The 21,074-nt window shown below is 38.5% G+C and overlaps 2 protein-coding genes across 3 annotated transcripts in view; both read right to left on the bottom strand.

Annotated features, from left to right (window-relative positions):
- The window catches only part of CUNH12orf56 (chromosome unknown C12orf56 homolog), a 72,699-nt gene that overhangs the window by 7,735 nt on the left and 43,890 nt on the right, over nt 1–21,074 (bottom strand). Inside the window, exons 4-9 of one of the 2 annotated variants that reach the window (XM_036252832.1) lie at nt 19,642–20,050; nt 16,828–16,901; nt 11,042–11,186; nt 8,751–8,857; nt 7,748–7,837; nt 2,456–2,579 (exon numbers count right to left, since the gene is read on the bottom strand). In XM_036252832.1, coding sequence (XP_036108725.1) covers nt 2,456–2,579; nt 7,748–7,837; nt 8,751–8,857; nt 11,042–11,186; nt 16,828–16,901; nt 19,642–20,050 — 949 coding nt within the window. The remainder of the gene's footprint in view (nt 1–2,455; nt 2,580–7,747; nt 7,838–8,750; nt 8,858–11,041; nt 11,187–16,827; nt 16,902–19,641; nt 20,051–21,074) is intronic. The other variant, XM_036252833.1, reaches the window with a different exon arrangement.
- LOC118624488 (gastrin-like) lies at nt 9,916–10,205 on the bottom strand. Its single transcript, XM_036252834.1, is given in 2 exon segments — nt 9,916–10,079; nt 10,082–10,205. Coding segments are annotated over 2 exon segments (288 nt in total).

Here is a 21,074-nt window from a genome sequence, read left to right as displayed (position 1 = left end):
CTCTCTAAAATAAATAAAGAAAAAATATTTTTTTTAAAAAGTGGCTCTCATAAAAAGACTACACATTTATTTTATTTATTTTTTATCCTCACCCGAGGACATTTTTGCATTTATCTTCAGATAGAGCGGGAGGGAGAGAGGGGGGAAGAGAGAGAGAGAAACATCAATGTGAGAGAGACACATCAACTGGTTGCCATCTACTCAGGGACAAACTGCAAGCGAGGAATGTGCCCTTAGTGGGAACTGAACCCGGGACTCTCTGGTCCATGGACTGACGCTCTAACCACTGAACCAAACTGGCCAGGGCAAGACTATGCATTTAATAATGGCCAAGAAAGTGGGATAGGGAAAGAAGATACCATGGCCCACAGAAAGCACACTTGATTTGCAAAATCATTCAGATCAACAACTCCACTTCCTTTCAAAATAGTAGAAATATGCTCCCCAGAATTAAGATAGGAGATTCTCTTAAATTTAGGCTTATGTGCAACTTGACCTATATAATTCCTTCTATGGTATGGGTAAATATGGGCTTAGAGACATTTTTTTTTGTTGTTTGCTCTCAAGAACTTCAAACAGTGTTGAGGCTGTCTTCTTTTTTTGTTATGTTTTTATTGATTTTTTAGAGAGAGAGAAAGGGAGAAAAATAGAAACATCCAAGTGAGAAAGAAACATCTATCTGCTGCCTCCTGCACGCCTCCTACTGGGGATCGAGCCTGAAATCCGGGCATGTGCCCTGACCAAGAATCAAACCGGGACCTCTCAGTCCATGGGACGATGGTCAGTCCACTGAGCCACACTGGCTGGGCGAGGCTGTCTTCTAGCCCATAGGTCACTTGGTGTATGAGAACTGTGTCTGTGGGCATGCTTTGCCAACACATTTTCCCTGAGAGTATTCTTTGCTAGAAAGAGCTATAGTTTGAAATCTCCTACTATGTTAGACTCCGAAACAAACATTTATATGATCTACTTGTGGCCACAGTAATAGCTCAGGTGCAAAAGATCAGCATATCCCAAAACAGGAAAACTCAGACCTATCTATTCTGCCCACTAGATATTTTCATATAGAATAACCATAGCCAAATCAAATCATCTAATGCCCAAACAAGTTCATTATTTCCCCCTTTGAACCTGTTCTTGTTGACACCCAGGCCATCTAGTGTTCATACTTTATTTCCACATCAACCTATCAATTCAATTTCCCCCAAATTTCTGGAATCTAGGCTCTTTATAATTGCTGTCCCTTTTCTTTCTTTCTTTCTTTCTTTCTTTCTTTCTTTCTTTCTTTCTTTCTTTCTTTCTATTTTTATTTATTAACAAATTTGCATCAGACTCTGTACTAGGTGTTGAGAATACTATGGAGAGCAATAGAGACATGGTCACTACCCTACAGAATATACAATCTAGTGGGACACATACATGAATCTAATAAATAAATAAATGCATAGAGGGAACTGAGGAAAGGGCTATAAAAGAAAAGTATAGAGAGTTAGAAGAGCACTAAAAAGGAAACCTACTACCATTTGGGAGTCAAGGAAAGCTTCCTTCTGGCCCATATCATCCCTCACCTGGACTACTGCACTAACTTCTTAACAGCTCAGCATATCCTTACTCTTTAATCCCTAATCCATTCACTCACTCTGCTGTTGAAGGTGGTATCCTAGATACCCTACATATATTTGTAATAACATATCACTGTTGTATTTTATTAACCTTTGTCTCTCCAACCAGACTATCAACTAATGAGAACAGGGATTATGTCTATTTTGCTTCTTACTTGGATCCTATTGTCTAGTGTACTGTTTAGCTCCTAATAGATTCTCAAATATTTATTGAGGAAATGAGTGAATTTAAGAGTTTTCTAAAACATAACTCTGATTATATGCATAAGAACTGTCAAATCATGTCCATTCTTCTAAAAAAAAATCTGTGTTGGCTTGCATAAAATATACTAATAATAAGATGATTTATTCTTTCAGATTAAGTACTTTCTGGCAATTTCATATTTCTAATGTTTTAGTAAAACCTTAGAACAAGTAACATTTGCTGAATTTGCACTACTTAGGTAAGGAAATGGCAAACTAAGGCAATAGAATTAACCTAAAATCGTTTAGACAGTGCTTTTTACCCATTAGACCCCTTACTGTAGAATTACATATACATACATATTCTTCTATAGAGACAGATTTATCTAATAGCTATAGAATGCTAATTGTTTTCCTTAGTATACATATCTTATATATGTATACCAGGCAACATGTATATATGTATACTAAGGAAATAATATAAATGAATATATTAACGTTGACAAAATAGCTATATAAGTTTTGACGTTAATGACAAAATAGTTATTTTTTTTAGTTAATTATATTTCTATATTCCACAATGTCATGGTCCACAAAAAGCCAGGGACCCTATATATTATATTTAATCGACCTCAAAATACTCATCTCACCTCTGCATCCAAAGACATCTCAACCAAAGTTGAATCAGCCACCAACTGGGTATCAAACACAGGACAAGATTTTGGAATCTGAGGCTTGCTAATTAAAATTACCAAGAGATTAAATAGTGTTCCCCTGAAAAATAAATAAAAAGCAACTAATGAGTAAAGTCTGAAAAGAACAGTGAATCCAAGTTTGCAGACACTGAATATAATTACACTTAAAAAAACAAAGCAGCCCTGGCCGGTTTTGCTCAGTGGTTAGAGCGTCGGCCTGCGGTCCCGAGAGACCCAGGTTCGGTTCCCGCTAAGGGCACGTACCTCGGTTGCAGTTTGTCCCCGGCCCTGGTTGGTCGTGCGGGTGGCAGCCACTCGATGTGTCCCTTCACGTCGATGTTTCTCTCTCTCTCTCTCTTCCTCTCTCTCCCTCCCTCTCTATCTGAACAAAAAATGTCCTCAGGTGAGGATAAAAAAAAAAAAAAAAAAAAAAAAACAACAACAACAAAGCATTGCAGGCCATTCTTGACTGAACTTTTGGATCCTTATACATGGAGACAAATGTCTGAAGAAAAGACATTTAAATGAAAATATAATTTATTGATCTTTTTGCTCAGAATAAGTACAGTTCTAGAAGTTCACACAACTTTGCAAGCTTAGAAAATCTGGATTTAAGGGTAATTTGGGTGATTTCAAAGGGTTTCTTATAGATTAATAATTCCAGCCTGGCCAGTGTGGCTCAGTGGTTGAGTGTCAACCCATGCACCAAGAGGTAGCTGGTTCAATTCCCGGCCAGGGCACATGCCCAGATTGTGGGCCAAGTCCCCAGTAGGGGACATGCAGGAGGCAGCCAATTGGTGTTCTCTCTCATTGATGTTTCTCGCTCTCTCCCCCTCTCCCTTCCTCTCTTTCTAAAGATCAATAAAGGAAAAACAATTTTTTTTAAATTTTTTAAAAATAATTCCAGACAACATTATAGTAAAAAGAGAATGTGTTCAAAAGAGGAATGAAAACTATTTGATTTAACCTAGTTCACTGATTATCTTACTCCAGGTCTTCTCAGAGCCTTTAATATGCTAATGTGCATGCACTGTGTATCTCCAGGACAGAGAAACAGTCTGAAGTATTTCCTACAGTGCTTATTCGATCACAAGCTTTTTTACTCTAGAACCCTTTTTTAGACAAAGCATTTCAGAGGTTTACTGTTCCATAGAAGGCCACTAGCTATTAATAAAACTAATATTAAGGCCTGACCCGGTAGCTCAGTTGGTTGGAGCGTCGTCCCATATACCAAAAGGTTGCAGTTCAATTCCTGGTTGGGGCATGTACAGGAGGCAACGGATCAATGTGTCTCACATTGATGTTTTCTATCTCTCTGTCTCTCTCTCCCTTCCTCTTGCTCTCTAAAATAAGTAAATATATCCTCAGGTGAGGATAAAAAATAATAATTAAACTTCAGGTCTTTTGCTTTCAAATGCAGTGTACTGTCCACTAATGTACAGTAATAAATCCTTAAATGTTACTATGTGTTTGAATAATATACCATATGATTTGAAAAGAAAAAGGAAAACATTGTAGTTCCAAATGAGCATCCTGCGGAGCTGGGCTGGCAACACCATCTCCTGTGAGTAGTGCAGTCCATGTATGCCGGAAGCGGGGCTGCAAGCAGACCTCTAGAAATGCAGTTGCCTGACTGAAGACAAGATCGGAGTAGCTCTGACAGGAGTAGTAAAAGAATTTCAGATAGGATTGTATTAAAATCCTCTATAACCATAAGCATTCCTTTCATAATGGATTAAAGAAGGCTATAAACAATCCTTGTTTAGTCATATGTGAGGCTTCTTAATCTTTTTGCAATCACTGAAATCATAACCATGATTAGAAGTTCATGATTGCCCTGGCCAGTTTGGCTCAGCGGTTAGAGCGTCGGCCTGCGGTCCGGAGAGACCCGGGTTCGGTTCCTGCTAAGGGCACGTACCTCGGTTGCAGTTTGTCCCCGGCCCTGGTTGGTCATGAGGGTGGCAGCCAGTCGACGTGTCCCTTCACATCGATGTTTCTCTCTCTCTCTCCCTTCCTCTCTCTCCCTCCCACTCTATCTGTACAAAAAATGGAAAACAAAAATATCCTCAGGTGAGGATTAAAAAAAAAAAAAAATGTAGAAGTTCATGATTAACAAAAATTCAAATAAAAATACAATTCCCCTCCTTACTCCAACTCAAAAAAAAAAAACAAATCTAGTTCTCATATCTGCAAAAGAAAAATCATGTCAGCACAGTTCTCAAAAAAAAAGCAGGATATGTCCTACAGGATATTTGCTAATGTTTTATTCAACTATTTAAAAATGGCCAATGTTACTTTTAGAAGACCCTTCCAAAACTAACAAAACACTCCATTTAGAAGCGTTTCCTGATATTAAGTTTGAACTGACATTCCATTCACTGTTATATTTAATTATAGTCCTTTATTTTCAGCAACAGCATCTTTTCAAAGCATCACATGTCTAAGGCTAAGGGAAGGAGCGCTCAAATTCTGGTTCACTTGCTGTGATAATACATAAATTCAATCCTAACAATACTGAAACATGAAAGGATTATAGTACATTTCAAGAAGAATACAAGGAAGTGTGTTGAACTAATAAAATCTCCACTTATGAAAAAAATAGAGGAAAATACTGAAATGATTAAATGCTTTTTTATTTGCTCAAGTGGAATTTAATTTATAATCTACCCCTTCTGCCAACTCTATTTAAATTCTACTAGGCCAATAATAAGTAGATAGAAGAAATTTTAATCTAAATGGTAGTTTCATCCTGAAAATAAAGACTTTTAAGATTGATATCACAGTCTTAAAAAATGGTGCCAACAGTTTGATACATTCAAAAGTTGTTTAAATTGTTATTATTTCTAATGTAAGAATTTTGAATGTATTATATTTTAAAATACAGACTTTGAAAGGCAAATTCATAGCCTCAGATTTCAGTGTATGTTATTGTGATGGGCAGAATTCTAATATGGCTTCCAAAATTTCTTCCCTCTTGTATATGCAACCTATATAATCTCTTCCCCTTAAATTTGAGCAGTACTTGTAAATATGTTGGGGTATCACTCTTATGATTATGTTATGTTAGATGAGAAAAATGAAGGGATTTTTCATATTTCAATAAGGTTCCTAATTGACTTGAATTAATAAAAGGAAGATTATCCTGGATAGATCTGATCTCATCAGATGAGCCCTTCAAAAGAGAGTTTAGGCCTTCCCTGAGCTCAGAGATTTTCTCCTACCAAGGCCATCATGAGTTTATAGTGGTCAGGAAATTTATTCTGCACCAACCACCCAAATGAGGAAGCTTCAGATTAGATTGCAACCCCAGCTGAAACCTTGATTTCAGCCTTGTGAGGTTCTGAGCAGAGGATCCAACTAAACTATGCCCAGATTTCCTGATCCACAGAAACTGTGGGATAGAAAATTTACATTGTTTTAAGCCACTGAGCCTGTGGTTATTTGTTACAGAGCAACAGAAGACCAATACAGTTATTTTAGATATTTACTGTGCCAGTAATGCTATGGGTAACATGTCTTGACCCTATGCATATCAAAATTGGCTGAAAAATTACTATTGCAACCACACTCTGTTACACCAACATAATATATGTATTGAAAGACATAAAAAGAATTAGTCATATAAGGAAAGAAACTTGGTATAGAAGGGCTGTTGTGGTCAAACCAAGTTAAGCCAGAACAATTAAAGTGCAACACTTTAGCTCAGTCAGTGTGGATTGAGCATCCTCCTGGACTGAGAGGTCCCAGTTCGATTCCCAGTCAGGGCACATGCTGGGGCTGCAGGCTCCATCCCCAGTAGGGGGCGTGCAGGAGGCAGCCGATAGATGTTTCTCTCTCACATCGATGTTTCTCTCTCTCTCTCTCCTTTCCTCTCCCTAAACAATAAAAAACATATATTTTTAAAAAATGCAACACTTTATAGTAGAGGTTAGTAAGAATGAATTTTTTTCAACGTGGACAGAAAAAGGTGGGGACCAAAAGGTACACAAAAAAAGAGTAACATGATATAGCAATCATTTCAGTATAGAAGGAGACAGAAATATTAGAAATGAATTTACATCTTGGAGATAGGGGAAATGGCAGTACTACCAGCTACATACAGAAGTGTGCAGAGAACATAACAGTATATTTTCCTAGTAAAGCAGGGATCAACAAACTGGCCTGCAGGCCAAATAGTCCCGAGCCTATTTTTGTTAATAAAGTGTCATTGGAACACAGTTGTGCCCATTCATTTATGTATTGTCTATGGCTGCTTTTGTGCTACAGTGACAGAATTGAGTAATTGCAACAGAGACTATATGGTCTGAAAAGACAAAAATTCTTACTCTTAAAAGGTCAAGCAGATGCCCTGGCCCATTTGGCTCAGCAGTTAGAATGTCAGCCCAAGGATCAAAGAGTCATGGGTTCGATTCCAGTCAAGGGCATGTACCTCAGTTGCAATTCAATACCCAGCCATGGTTGGGGTCATGAAGGAGGCAACCCGTGGATATGTTGCTCTCACATCAATGTTTCTCTCTCCCTCCCATCTGAAGATCAATGAAAAAATATCCCCAGGTGAGGATTTTTAAAAAAGGTCAAGCAGATAACATGCAAAACATCCAAACACATACCTTCCGTGGTAAAGAATGTTACTGTCCTGCTATTATAGTCTTGCATTCTTTCTTTTAATTACAGATGTCCCCATCACCATCCAAAGTTTATTTAGGTACATAACCATACAACTACAGACAAATTTTCCAGCCTTTCTTGCAGCTAGTTATGATCACATGCCTGAAGTTCTCCCCAACGGAACATGAGCAGAAGGCTCATATGCCTTGCTTTAAAAAGACATTAGTTTGTCCTCTGCTCTTCTCACTGCTTCTCACAGGGTGTAATGAAATCAAGAGGATAAGCCAGTTGTAGACATAAGGACAAAGATTGCCTGATAGGAGATGGGAGAGCAACAAAAGGGAAGGAACCTAGGTCTCTGGCTGATCAGGTTGAGAAGAAAGGTTGACCAGCTAGTCCGGGCTATTACGTGAGAAAGATATAAATTTCTATCTTGTACCCTTAATAATTCAGAGAGAGAGAGAACTCAGTATGTGCCAATTAATCTGTTCACAGAAGGAAGTGGAGAGACAAAAGAGTTTAATATACTTAAAAGGGATTGAACAGAGAAGTTAGAGAACTGTGAGTTTTGGAGGACACTCAACAGAGTAGTTAGTGGGTTGCAACTATAAGGTCCCAATATTTTCTAAGCAAACTTACTTCTTAGCTGCCAATGTGTTCAAACGTGATGACTCAGTTTCTGTTTCTCTGAACATCAGTCCCAGAGTCTGTATAATTTCAATGCACACCCTACAAAACAAGGAGAAAAAAGGCACGGACGTGGCATGATTTTAATACAAGTTCAGAATTCCACAAACTCAGGAATCCTTATTAGAATTACACTCAGATATCTATGAAGAAAAAAGTGCAGGAAGGAAATTCTGTATATCAAATTGCCAACATTGGTTGAGTGCCTATTCTGTGATTGCTACATAGTAGCACTCAAAAGTATTTGTTGAGTGAATGAGTAGCTGGATGTCAGGATTAAAAGTCATTTGCATATTGTCTTTTTAATGTTTTTTCCAAAGTTTTTACAATAATTATGCACTAGTTTTTTTTACAAATAATTTTAATTTTTTCAAGTAGATAATATTTGCCTCAAAATTTCAAAGGTAAAAAAAAGAAATACAATAAAAAGTGTCTTTCCTGCCTTGGCCAGTTTGGCTCAGCAGTTGGAGCATCGGCTCATGGACCTTTAAAGAGTCATGGGTTCGATTCCAGTCAGGCGCACATACCTCGGTTGTGGTTTGGTCCCCGGCCCTGGTCAGGGTTGTACGGGAGGCAGCCAGTTGATGTGTCCCTCTCACATCAATGTTTCTCTCTCTCTTTCCCCCTTCCTCCCTCCCTCCCTCCCTCTCTCTCTCCCATTCTATCTGATGATAAATGAAAAAATATCCTCGGGTGAGGATTTTTTTTTTAAAAAGTGTCTTTCCTCCAGACACCCAATTTTTCCCTTTTAGAACAGCCTATATTATTAGTTTTTTGTGTAGTCGTTTTTTAAAATTAGAGCAAAATGAATGTTATTTTAAAAATTCTATGTGAAGCAAAACTTGCAGCACCATTAATCATTAAAACAGTATGTATTTTGCCTAGCGCCTTCCATTTATCTTTAACACCATGGGGGGGGGGGGGGGATATCTATGATTATCCAGTTAGTACTTACACCAGCTCATCAGCTCTTTGGCTTTTATTTTGAAGTGCATTCTTATCCCTGGACTCTGGCAAGAACTCATGAAGTTTGTTCACTAGGAAATAGAAAAGTTCACTGGTCTGAAAGCAAGCAGGAAAGAGGAAGCTAAGGTATCTGTTGGTAAAATTCTCTACGCTTACATAATAAAAATAAGAAATAATTTCTTCTTTAACCAAGAAGTGATGTACACCATCTCTCATTAATATTAGCATAACTCACATTGAAAACATACTTTTTTTTTTTTTATTTTGTTTTTTTTTTTTATCCTCACCCGAGGATATTTTTCCATTTTTTGTACAGATAGAGTGGGAGGGAGAGAGAGAGAGAAACATCGATGTGAAGGGACACATCGAGTGGCTGCCACCCACACGACCAACCAGGGCCGGGGACAAACTGCAACCGAAGTACGTGCCCTTAGCGGGAACCGAACCCGGGTCTCTCCGGACCGCAGGCCAATGCTCTAACCGCTGAGCCAAACTGGCCAGGGCTGAAAACATACTTTTGCTTACAATCAGGAGACCACTGTCCTGGTGAACAGAGCAAGAGCTAAAGTCTAGAGAGTGATGTCTTCCAGACACGGCTTGACCATTAATATTGAAGATTATCCAGAAGTAGGTATATAATCAGGCAAACCATTCAGTTACCTTGGAATAATATATTAAATGGGGATTACCATAATCCCTGCCTTTCCAAAGGAATTTGGCATTTGTGAACACAGAATGAAATCAAGGCTAGAGAAGCTCGTCTTAAAATGTTTACTAGTACAGAAACACATGTAGAGCACTAGTATAGCCTATAGAGATGGTGCAGAACGATAGTCATACTTCTGTTAATACAGTGGAAATGCACATTGCCATTCCTGCCAAAATACCACTGATGTATGAGCGGGGGAACCAAGTTTTCTGTGTTCCTATCCAGTCTCATGAGATAAATCAAGCATGAAAATAAGCACTGGCCCATGAAATCAGGCAAGTTGGTACTAATGAGAAGTATAATGTAATTGCTTCTCTTTTCTAATCCTCTATGATTCATTTTTCCCCCCCAGAACTTTTTTTTTCCCATTGGAAGCTAGTTTATTTGGATTGGGTTTTCATGGGGCCAGGTTGGGCTGGGAGGTGACTGGGCTTAAAGCTCAGTTCTATGGATGTTGGTCCTCTTCCTCAGCATTGCAGTGGCCGAAATCCAACCATCCATACACTTCTTCTTTCTCCAGCCATGGCCCCTGCTTCTTGGACAGGTCTGCCACCCCACGTGGGGGACCCTGGAACCTCAGCTGCCTTTGGTGGTGAGAGGCTGTGCCTCCAGACCCCTGTTGGCCCCTGGACCTTAAGGGACATCCTGAAGCTGAGAAAGGGACTTCCATGAAGCTTCAGAGAAGGTGGCCAGAGCCAGCGCCAAGATCAGCACATACGCACACAGTCGCTGCATCTTGTCTGCAGAGCTGGGAGTCGGGTGATGCTGAGGTCTGTCTGGTACCTCTCAGTTCTCTCCAGACCTTTTTTTTTACTAGTGACAACTTAGATTCTTAGTTTAGGCAGGGGTATGTGTGCCCTTGTTTAGGTGATATGGCATGAAAAGAGGCTGAGGACAGTGGGTGAAGAGAGGGAATAGAGGGGAAGGAGCAAAATGTGCACCAGGCCCACCAATAGTGCTTGGGCTTACCCAGAGCCCTGATAAATTAGCATAGTGTGGTGGTTTTACACACTGACTCTGGAGCCAGGTTCTCAAGTTCAAATCCCAGCTCTGCCATTGATTTGCTGTATGACATTTGTCAATTTATTTATATACTCTGTGACTCAGTTTCTTCGTCTCTACCATGGGCTTAATAATATCCCCTCATGGAGTTGATGTTAGGATTAAATAAGATAGTATTTATAAAGCCTGAAGAGTACTTAGCACATCGTAAGTGCTTAATAAATATCAGTTGTTATTATCTCCCACTTGCTCACTGGTTCAGGAATTTTCACTCATTAAATATCTCCCACCATGTCCTGGTAGGTGTTGCTCAGTGGCTAAAGCATCAGCTCATGCACTGAAAGGTCACAGGTTCAATTCCCTGGGCTGCAGGTTTAATGTGTAAAGGAGGCAACCAATCGATGTGTCTCTCTCACATCAATGTTTCTCTCTCTCTCTCTCTCTCTCTCTCTCTCTCTCTCTCTCTCCACCTCCCACCCTCCCTTCCACTCTCTCTAAAAATCAATGGAAAAAATATTGTTGGGTGAGGATAAAAAAAAAAATGTTTTTAATTAAAATAAAACACCTACTTTCCAGAAAAGCCTTTTCAGAATGAAGTTTTTCTGGGCTGCTACTTTAAGTTCCGTAATTAAACAAAGTATCTTCCTCAAAGTATTTTCTTTAAGAAAAAGCTCAGATTTAAGTTGACTGAAGTGCTTAATTTTCTCCTCAGATCTACAGAAACATAAGAAAACTTAACATGTAAAAATTGATAAACAGCAGTTGAGGAATATCAACTATCATTGACAGGTATGTAAAACTTTGTTACTAATGGAATTTTAATATAGTTATTTTTCATGTTTGGATATTTTATTTTTCAATTAAAGTTGACATTCACTATTATTTTATATTAGTTTCACATTTATATAATTTACAAAGTGATCCCTCTAATAAGTCTAGTACCCACCTGGCACCACACATAGTTACTACAATATTAACTATTATTTTCCCTATGCTGTATTTTATATCCCTGTGACTATTTTGTAACTACCAAGTTGTACTTCTTAATCCCTTTTTCATGAATCCCCCCAACCCTCTTCCCATCTGGCAACCATCAGTTTGTCCTCTGTATCTATGAGTCTATTTCTGTTCATTTATTTTGTTCTTTTGTTCATTTATTTTGTTCTTTAGATTTTTATATACAAGTCATATCATAGAATATGTGTCTTTCTCTGTCTGACTTACTTCATTTAGCATAATACCCTCTAGGTTCATCATGTTTCCCAAATGGAATACTTTTCATGCACTAGCTCATTCAGTCCCAGTAAGGGGCTGAGTTGGGAATTACTGTTGCATGTATGGGATGTCAGAAGGCCAAGTAGCCTGTCCAAGCTCATACAACTAGTGATTCAGAAAAGCAGGGTACAAAGTAATGGTAGGACAGTTGTTTCATGCTCTGTGTAAGTTAATGGAAACTCCCTAGAATTTCTGACTTGAATTATAAATAATTTAATTCTTCCCTATTCGATCAATAAGCCTCTCTTATTAAGACAAAACAGTGTCTCTTCTAGTGGAGACATGGGAAGAGAAAATTTCAGTGATAGCAATTACTGAGGCTATAATCACATGATTATAAGCATGGGGGGAGGCAGGATCAGATGGGTTAATTGGAATCCTAAATCTGTCCCTACTCAGCTGGGTAATAACCAAAGGCAAGTTACCTGGTCTCTCTGTGCCTCAATTTTCTCTTCTATAAAATGGAGATAATGACAGAACCTATCCCATTGTGCTGTTTTGATACCACATGTCCTTAGCACACAGTGTTCAATAAATAGTATCTAAGTAAAGTCAGAATGAGCTTTGAGATTTCACTTTCCTATATATACAAATGTATATGTATCTACCTCTAATTACTACCACAATGCATTTAAAGAAAACTATAAAATCCCTCTATTCTCTGAGAACTCCAAAACAGCAGAAATGTTGTTTTCACAAACAAATGAGCTTAGAAAAGCAAAAGCTCAGAAAAAATACAATATCAGCAGAATTATTTTGAAATTGGTTTTCTAGTCTTTCCCAATAGGAGTCAGCAATTTGCTAAGATCCTTGGAAACAAACTATTTTTATCCTTCAGTACCTATGATAATAGATTGTAATACCAAATTATTTTTTTTCAAAAAGGCCAAACAGATTTCATAAGAAAAAGCATAGTAATTTCTTCATACTAAAAATAAATGTATATATAAATTAAGGCCTCATATGCATTATAAATTCAAGTTAGATTCAGGAGTCTCTATTTCTACAGAGAAGTTATATATAATCACAGTTTCTTTTAACATTCAGAGAACTTTTGCTTTTACATAGATGACGAACTTCCTTTGACTAATTTAAATAAGAAAAAGTCAGTGCCATAAGACTCCATGACTTAGTTGAGGACTAAGTGGAAAATCATATTCATGTTCTATATTTTCATCAGCTAGAAAATATAAATTCATCCAAATAATGTGGCAAAAGGATTCTTTATCTAATGATAAGCTCTATTTTGCTTATATCTTTTCATTTTTTTCAGACATTTAATAAAAATAATACCTTATATTAGTACAATGTTTTATAACTAGAAAAAGCTTTTCATACATTATCTCAGAAGTACTGTGTATATGTTCACAATGGTCAGGTTACAGAACTCACATTTGGGATAGAGTTCTAATTTGAAAACCTAAAGAATATTTACTTCTTTTAAACTGAAGGTGCCTTGTAGGCAAAGACCATTTCTTGTGTATCTTGTACATATAGTGTATCCCTGAGAGTGCATTTTAAATCACTGCATTTTAAATATGTTGCCATCAGGAATTAACTTTGCAAGAAATATACTTTTCCTTTGTCAAGATAGTGGCAGAACTTTCCTACTTGCCTTCAGGGATAAATTTCAAGCCATACATAAACAAAGTTAGAGCCTATTGTATTATACATTTAGCTTCAAAATCACTTTAAGTAAACTAATACTTTTTAAAACTAATATATGAAAACATGTAGATAGATATTCTCTAAGGCCCAGTGGTTCTCAACCTTCCTAATGCCGTGACCCTTTAATACAGTTCCTCATGTTGTGGTGACCCCCAACCATAAAATTATTTCCGTTGCTATTTCATAACTGTAATTTTGCTTTATGTCTTAGGCGACCCCTGTGAAAGGGTCATTCACCCCCAAAGGGGTCGCAACCCACAGGTTGAGAACCGCTGCCCAAGCTCTGTATTACCATTTTTTAAAAGAAATCACAAACGTTATGTTACTTAACCCCTACATATCAAAATAAAACATGATTATCACACCCAACAAAATTATCAGTAATTCTTTGGTACTGTCTAATACCCAGTCAATATTCAAATGTCCACCTATTGCCTTAAAAATATTTTTTTTATATTTGATTCATTAAAATTAAGATCTAAATAAGATACTTATTGTATTTGCTTGTTATGTTTCTTAAGTCTTTTAAAAACTTTTACTATGGAAATTTTCAAACATACACAAAAATGAACAAAATTGAATAAGAAACCCCCACATACCCATCACCTAGCTTCAATAATTTTCAACATTTTGCTAATCATGTCTTATCTATTCCCTTTCACATGCACACCCCTATCTTTTTAAAAATTGAGATAAAAATACATAATATAAAATGTACCATTGCAATAACTTTTAGGCATACAATTCAGTGGCATTCAATGCATTCACAATATTGTGCAACCATCACTATCAATTTCCAGCACTTCAGAAACTCCTTACCCATTAAACAATAACTCCCATTCCCCCTCCCCCTAGTCTACTTTCTGTTTCTATGAATTTGCCTATTCTAGGTGCCTTATATTGGAATCATACAATATTTGCCTTTCTCTGTCTGGCTTATTTCACTTAGCATAATTTCTTTAAGATTTGTCCAGGTTGTCATGTGTCAGAATTTCATTCCTTTTGAAGGCTGACATACCCACACTTTAAAGTCAGGTTCAGATTGAATTGTTTTAACAAAGATACTTCATAAGTGGTGCTGTGTGTTTCATATTACATCAAATAATGAGGCACAAAACCTGGCTGTCCCACTTAAGTGATGCTCAGACTGATCAATGGTCTCAGTCATTTACAAAATAATCCCTCCATTGGAAGTTCTGCTTCACCTTTCTGTCTCTCAGTTTCATCCACTGAGGATTGCTGCATGAATCTATTATTTCACTAGGAGTCGCAGAAATGGTAATTTTCTAATCCTGTTAAACCTTCCACGTTCATTAGCTGGAATTCTGTAAAATGGAATCTTCCCTCATTAACTCAGGCTGCTTGGTTACCCTGAACTGATTACAGCTGATGCAGGAAAGGCAGGATAAATGCTTAACTCTTTCCATTTGTTTGCTGATTTGTAAAGTAAGGAATTGATGCCCTATTTACTTCTAATGAAGTTCAATGAATTTTTATCTCTTTCTGTGCGGAGGTGCTAAAATGTTTATATATTCATTGTGTTTCAACTACCTCATTCATTATTTTTTCTGATACTCAAATTGTCCCATCTTCGGCTATTAGGAGCCATAGGGCTCCTGTGTTTTGGGGGACCCTTTACTCTTGGCTCTGGTTCTTCTCCAGACCTAGAATCAGTCATCCCTATATGAAACTTTGGTTCCTTTAGTAAGAAATGAATATGCACCTTTTAAAATTAACTTACTTTTAACTCATTTATATAACCCCCCCCCCAATATACATCATTATTGTAAACCTTTCAAAACTTGCCCATGATTTAAACTCAGTGTCATAATTGTTGATACCATCAATTCACTGAGTGCTTTCTATGTACAGAGTACTGTTTTAAGTAAGAAAAATACAAAAATTAATAAGACGTGTTGCTTGCTTTCCAAGGGCTCACAATTACCAGAAGAGCTAGTCATATCACAAGTCACTACTTCAGTATAAGGCTGACTGTGACTACAAACTAATAGAACTACGAAATCTAGATATAATCCAAACTTCATAGCCTTGAATATAAAGCCCTTTATGATCTGGTCCCTGCCTCTATCTTATCTCATCTCATCTCATTCATTCACTCACTCACTCTATGAAGGCTTACTGGCAGCCTGTATGTGCTAGATCAAGGCCCTGCCCTTGAGGAACACACTGCATGATAGGGCAGCCCATAATCAAATAAGCATTCATAATGCAGACTGCTAAGTGCTACGTGATATGTAAGCACAGGATGCTATGGAGGGGCCCCTCTTAACTTCATTTTGAGAAATTATTTTTAGAGAAAGAGATAATAAGCTAAGACTTGAGGAGTTGAAGTTATTCGTGAAGGGGAAGAGGAGTAGAGAGTAGAGTCACAGAATAAGGGCCATCATGTTAGGGCCCAGAGGGAAATAAACAGGGAACTTTCTTAGAACTGTGAGTTTATTTGGGTCAGGAGCTTGAAGAAGAGCGGGGAGAACACACTAGTTGAGGATGAAAATAACGAACGAGATGTGAAGAAGATCTGTGTAAGCTGTTAGAGAGTTTGGAATCTGCCCTGGCCAGTTTGGCTCAGCGGTCAGAGCACTGGCCCACAGATCAGAGAGTCCCGGGTTCGGTTCCCGCTAAGGGCACGTACCTCAGTTGCAGTTTATCCCCGGCCCCAGTTGGGGTCATTGGGTGCAGCTAGTCGATGTGTCTCTCTCACATCGATATTTCTCTCTCTCTCTTAACCCCTCTCTCTCTCCCACTCTATCTGAAGATAAATGCAAACATGTCCTCGGGTAAGGATAAAAAAAATAAAAATAAAAATAAAGAGTTTGGAATCTTCTCCTAAAGCCAATGGGGAGCCATTCAAAGGCTTTAAGGGAGGAGGGACATGATCAGACGTGTGCTTCTGAGAGAGTCCTCTACTGTAATGGAGAAGGTCTAGAGACAGCCAGGAGTGAAGGCAGAGGCCAGCTAGGAAAATACTAGGAGCCCAGACTGGGCCTGAGAGTGTGACAGTGGAAAAAAGTGGATGTAACCCAGATATATTAAAGCACAATAAATCATATGGTGATGGACTGTATGTGGGGGATAATGAAGGGGAGAGAGAAGGTAAAGGCAACATCCAGGACTCTGGCTTGGGTGACCGGGGGTCATAACATCATGTCCTGTGTTAGAAAACAGAAGAGGAAGGTTAGGTCCCAGAGGAAGATGCTGAATTCTGTTTTGAATGTGCTGACTTTAAGAAAGCTCTAAGAGGTGATACCCAGTGGGTAAACGTGTTTGCAGACCTCAAGTTCAGGGCAGAGAGTTGAGGTAGAGGTTTAATGTGATGGTCAGTAACACACAGTTGGGGAGGCACAGAGGAGAGCACGCCCCTCCGTGGAACCGTCATATCATCACTCCTTACCTGTATGGCTTTTGATATCCAATCGTAAGACTCAACTCACTAACATACAGGGGATCTTGTAAAAGAGTCGCTTTCTGAAAGAGGGAAAACGTGGAAATAGTTAGAACTATTGTTTACTGAAAATCAATTCCCCCTACATTTAGTCAGTATCATGAATCCATTCTTTAATGCTTTCTATATACATGATTTGTTTAACTCTGTTTATTCCCGTGTCTGATAATACCGCCGAGGATTTTTTTCTTATATAATTTTTAAAGGCTTAACAATAATATTTGCTTATTATAAAATAAAATTATCAAAAGTAAACAGTACAGAAATATATAAAGTCAAAGATAAAAGTTCCCAGGTTCTCCCTACTCCTTCTATCCTGCTATTCACAGCACCTTGCTGTTATCAGTTTGGTTTATATCTTTTCAGGCATATAAAAACATTAACTATAACATATACATATATAACATTTAAATATTAGATGATATATTTTTATAATATATATTTAATACTAGCTAATTATATCACATATATTGATCTGGAACATTTTTTTTTCACTTAATACATAGTGGACAGTGGACTGGAAGTGTCTCAATCCTCATGTGAGAACATGAACATCTCTTGGAGGAATGAATGCAACCGTGTAAGGCCCCGAAGCCAGATGGCCAGGGGGGGACCAGGAGGCTCTCGTGTGGGTGGTAGCTATGGAGATGGTGACAGAGGAGGCTACGATCAGGGTGGCTACCGAGGCTGAGGCAGGGACCATGGGAGCTTCCGAGAGGGCGGTGGGGACAGAGGTAGCTTTGGCCCTGGCAAGATGACCACAGACAGGATCACAGGGAGAGGCCATCTTAGCCTGCCTCCTGGGTTCTGGAACAGCTTTCTCCTACACCCAGGACCCTCATTATTTTGTAACCTTACAGGTCCTAATCACACATGGGTTTTTTGTAACAGACTATGAAATTGTGACTGTACCTCTGGTTCCCATTAAACAGCATCGTTTTAGTTTGAAAAACAAAAGAAAGAAAGCATCAGAACAGTTTCTGGCTAAAAACAATACATGTTATTGTTATTGTTTTTATTATCAGAAGGACTATGAGTCGGTCTGTCTGACTTGCCCCAACCATGCCTCTGCTGCAGAATTAAAAAGCCGTATTTAAAACTAAGAGTCAGGCCCTGGCCGGTTTGGCTCAGCGGTTAGAGCATCGGCCTGCGGTCCGGAGAGACCCGGGTTCGGTTCCTGCTAAGGGCATGTACCTCAGTTGCAGTTTGCCCCCGACCCTGGTTGGTCATGCAGGTGGCAGCCACTCGATGTGTTCCTTTCACGTCGATGTTTCTCTCTCTTCCTCTCTCTCCCTCTCACTCTATCTGTGCAAAAAATGGAAAAATGTCCTCGGGTGAGGATAAAAAAAAAAAAAAGGAATAAAACTAAGAGTCAGTTCAGGGAAGTCCAAACAGTTACTTTGAAATATTTAGATAGATTTTTAAGCCAATTAAGTTCTAGTTTTCCTATGAGAACATATGAGGCCTTCTTTTAATAGACAAGGGTTTCCCCTCTATAATTCATTTACATTCTTAATTTGAAGAAAGCTGTTTAAAAATTTAGAAATTTTAAATATTTAATTTAAACTTTGACCATTCTAATTGTGCTATGAAGAAATAAAATAGAGTTGTCTTGCAATCTTTCACAATGTCTAGCCATTTATAAAACCTCTGCTTCCTAGCTTCTTCGGAGTGAAAACAGCCTTTCCTACTTCTTAATATTTTTATGTTAAATGATCAATAATAAAAACTATATATCACTGAAGATAACTGAAAAGGATCATATTACTTTTTTTGTTTTGGTTTTTTGTTTTGGTTTTTGTTTTTTGGCACGTGCCCCTAGCGGCAACCGAACCCAGGACTCTCTGGTCCGCAGGCCTACGCTCCAGCTGCTGAGCCAAACCGGCCAGGGCTCATATTACTTTTTGATTGATTACTTATTTTTAGTCCGACCGGTGTGGCTCAGTGGTTGAGCATCGACCCATGCACCAAGAGGTCGCTGGTTCAATTCCCAGTCAGGACACATGCCCAGGATGTGGGCCTAATCACTGGTGGGGGGCATGCAAGAGGCGGCCAGTCGGATGTTCTGTCTCATCGCTGTTTCTATCTCTCTCTCTCACTTCCTCTCTCTGTAAAATCAATAAAGGGGAAAAAAAATTTTTTTTTAATTACTTAATTTTAAACTGAGCCTGGAGTAATAAAAAGATCCCTGAACGGGAGTTCTGACTCTGCCCCTAACTTACTATATAATCTTGAGTAAGTCACTTAAAATGGTTGTGCTTCAGTTTCCTCCGTTAAGAGGGACGCAGACTAGGTGGTTTCTATATAATTATTTGATCCTATAATAATGACTCCCATCAACCCACTTTCAATAGCACAGCTGAGAAATACGGAAACATGTTGACAATGTTGAATTTTATCTGAGCTCTGTGCTGTCTGAAAGCAGAAAAGTTGAGAGATCACCCCGGCTAACTGCAAAAGACCACTCGAGATAAGACCTGTCTCTTTCCTCATGATTCTCTTTCATGTCACTGATGACTCCCTTATTTACCCGCCTCTGTAAAACCCAGGTCTATCTCATTTTCTTTAGGACAAATACGTCTCATTAATGAGCATTTTCCCTATTGTAATAGCTGAATAAAACCATTTTCTTAATTGTCCAGGGCATTGTCTTACTCAGTATTATTAAATTCCAAGGTGAATTTCCAAAATGGGAGGGTAGAACAGGGAAGTCTACCCTAAAAAACAATCCTCAAGTCAAGGTTAACTTATGAGGACACTTACTATAATATAATTGTTCCACGAACTCTTTAAGTGCAGAAATATTGGTGACGTTGTGGAAATAATGAACAAATGAAGTTCTGACTCCTTTCTCTCTACATTCGGGTTGCTTTGTAAAGGGGAGGCCAGGGAGGAATTTTTTAAGTAAAAGTCATTTCCGTTCCCATTGCACTTGAAAGGGATTTCACTGAGAGAGTCTTTGTGATCCGGAAGTCCCTGGGGTCCTTTTGTGTTTGTGGCACCAGAGGGCACGCTGACAGCCTGGCCGGCGGCTGCTGTGGCCTGACAGCTCCTCCTGGAGGGGACAGGTAAGGGTCGGAAGGCACACTGGCCATGAAGGGACAGCTTCTTGAAGTCAGAAGGAGGACAGACAGCTGAGTCCTTGGATGGTGTGCTGCTCTCTCCATGGTATCTGTCAGGTAGAATTGAGCATTAAACATGATATTCATAATTTAATAGTAAGGAACAAAGAGAAACCAATGGCAACTGTAGCAGTTTAAGAGTCTGAAAGTAAATGTATTCACATAAAAGGAATGCTTGTTAAGAGAAGGGGTGATTTAATCTCACTTGCTTAGGCCCTTACCTAAGGGAGATGTGGCACAATTCCGCAGTATACTTTTCTGCTTTCGGGAATAAAACTCTACCCATTGTCATTTAAAGAACCACTTTTAATAGCTAAAGTATTGTGCCTGTCCTTCACGAAGCCCAATATTTCCATTGAAAGGACTTTCCAATCTAGTTCTGAAACCTGATGTTTCTTTCATTGTGCATTTCTAATGGATCCTATAAAGAAAAAACAATTCATATAGAGATATGAAGAGAGATTCTTTAATGGTGTTTTGATTCATCTCTTGCTAATCTTCTGATATTTCCAATAATATCCCCGAAGCCTCAGTACTTTTTTCAGAATCAGTCCTTTATCTTCCCTGTTCTCTCCAGCCCACCACGACCCATTTCTACTCTGCTGCACAAGGAAGCAACTTGTAGAGGCTTCGAAGTTGCAGAGTATGCTGCGATCGAGTTCCAGTCCCAGCTGTGCCACTCTGGTTACGTGACTTGGGTTGACCAAAGCCTCAATTCCCTAATTTTAAAATGGGAACCATAGCAACACCAATCTCACAGAGTTTCTGTGAGAATGAAATAAGAAAATATACATGCAATGTGTTTGTAACACTGGTAGCACTCAATAAGTGCTAGCTATTAATATTATCCTATATTGCCTTAAGTTGCTGGTTTATTATTTCATATTAAAGTGTCTTTGTCTCCCTATAAGATTGTAACTGCCATTTAAGTGGAAACCATTTAGTTTTTATCGCTACTAAATTAATTTTAAACAGGAATAAAATTAATTCATTATCTGTATAGTGCTATGAACTATGCTGAGTTCCAACCATCAGTTCCCACCCCCATTGTGCATGCACACACATGCACACACA

The sequence above is a fragment of the Molossus molossus genome, unplaced genomic scaffold (genome assembly GCF_014108415.1).
Source record: "Molossus molossus isolate mMolMol1 unplaced genomic scaffold, mMolMol1.p scaffold_m16_p_10, whole genome shotgun sequence".
NCBI lineage: Eukaryota > Metazoa > Chordata > Mammalia > Chiroptera > Molossidae > Molossus > Molossus molossus.
This window is presented reverse-complemented; position numbering and strand designations above follow the sequence as displayed.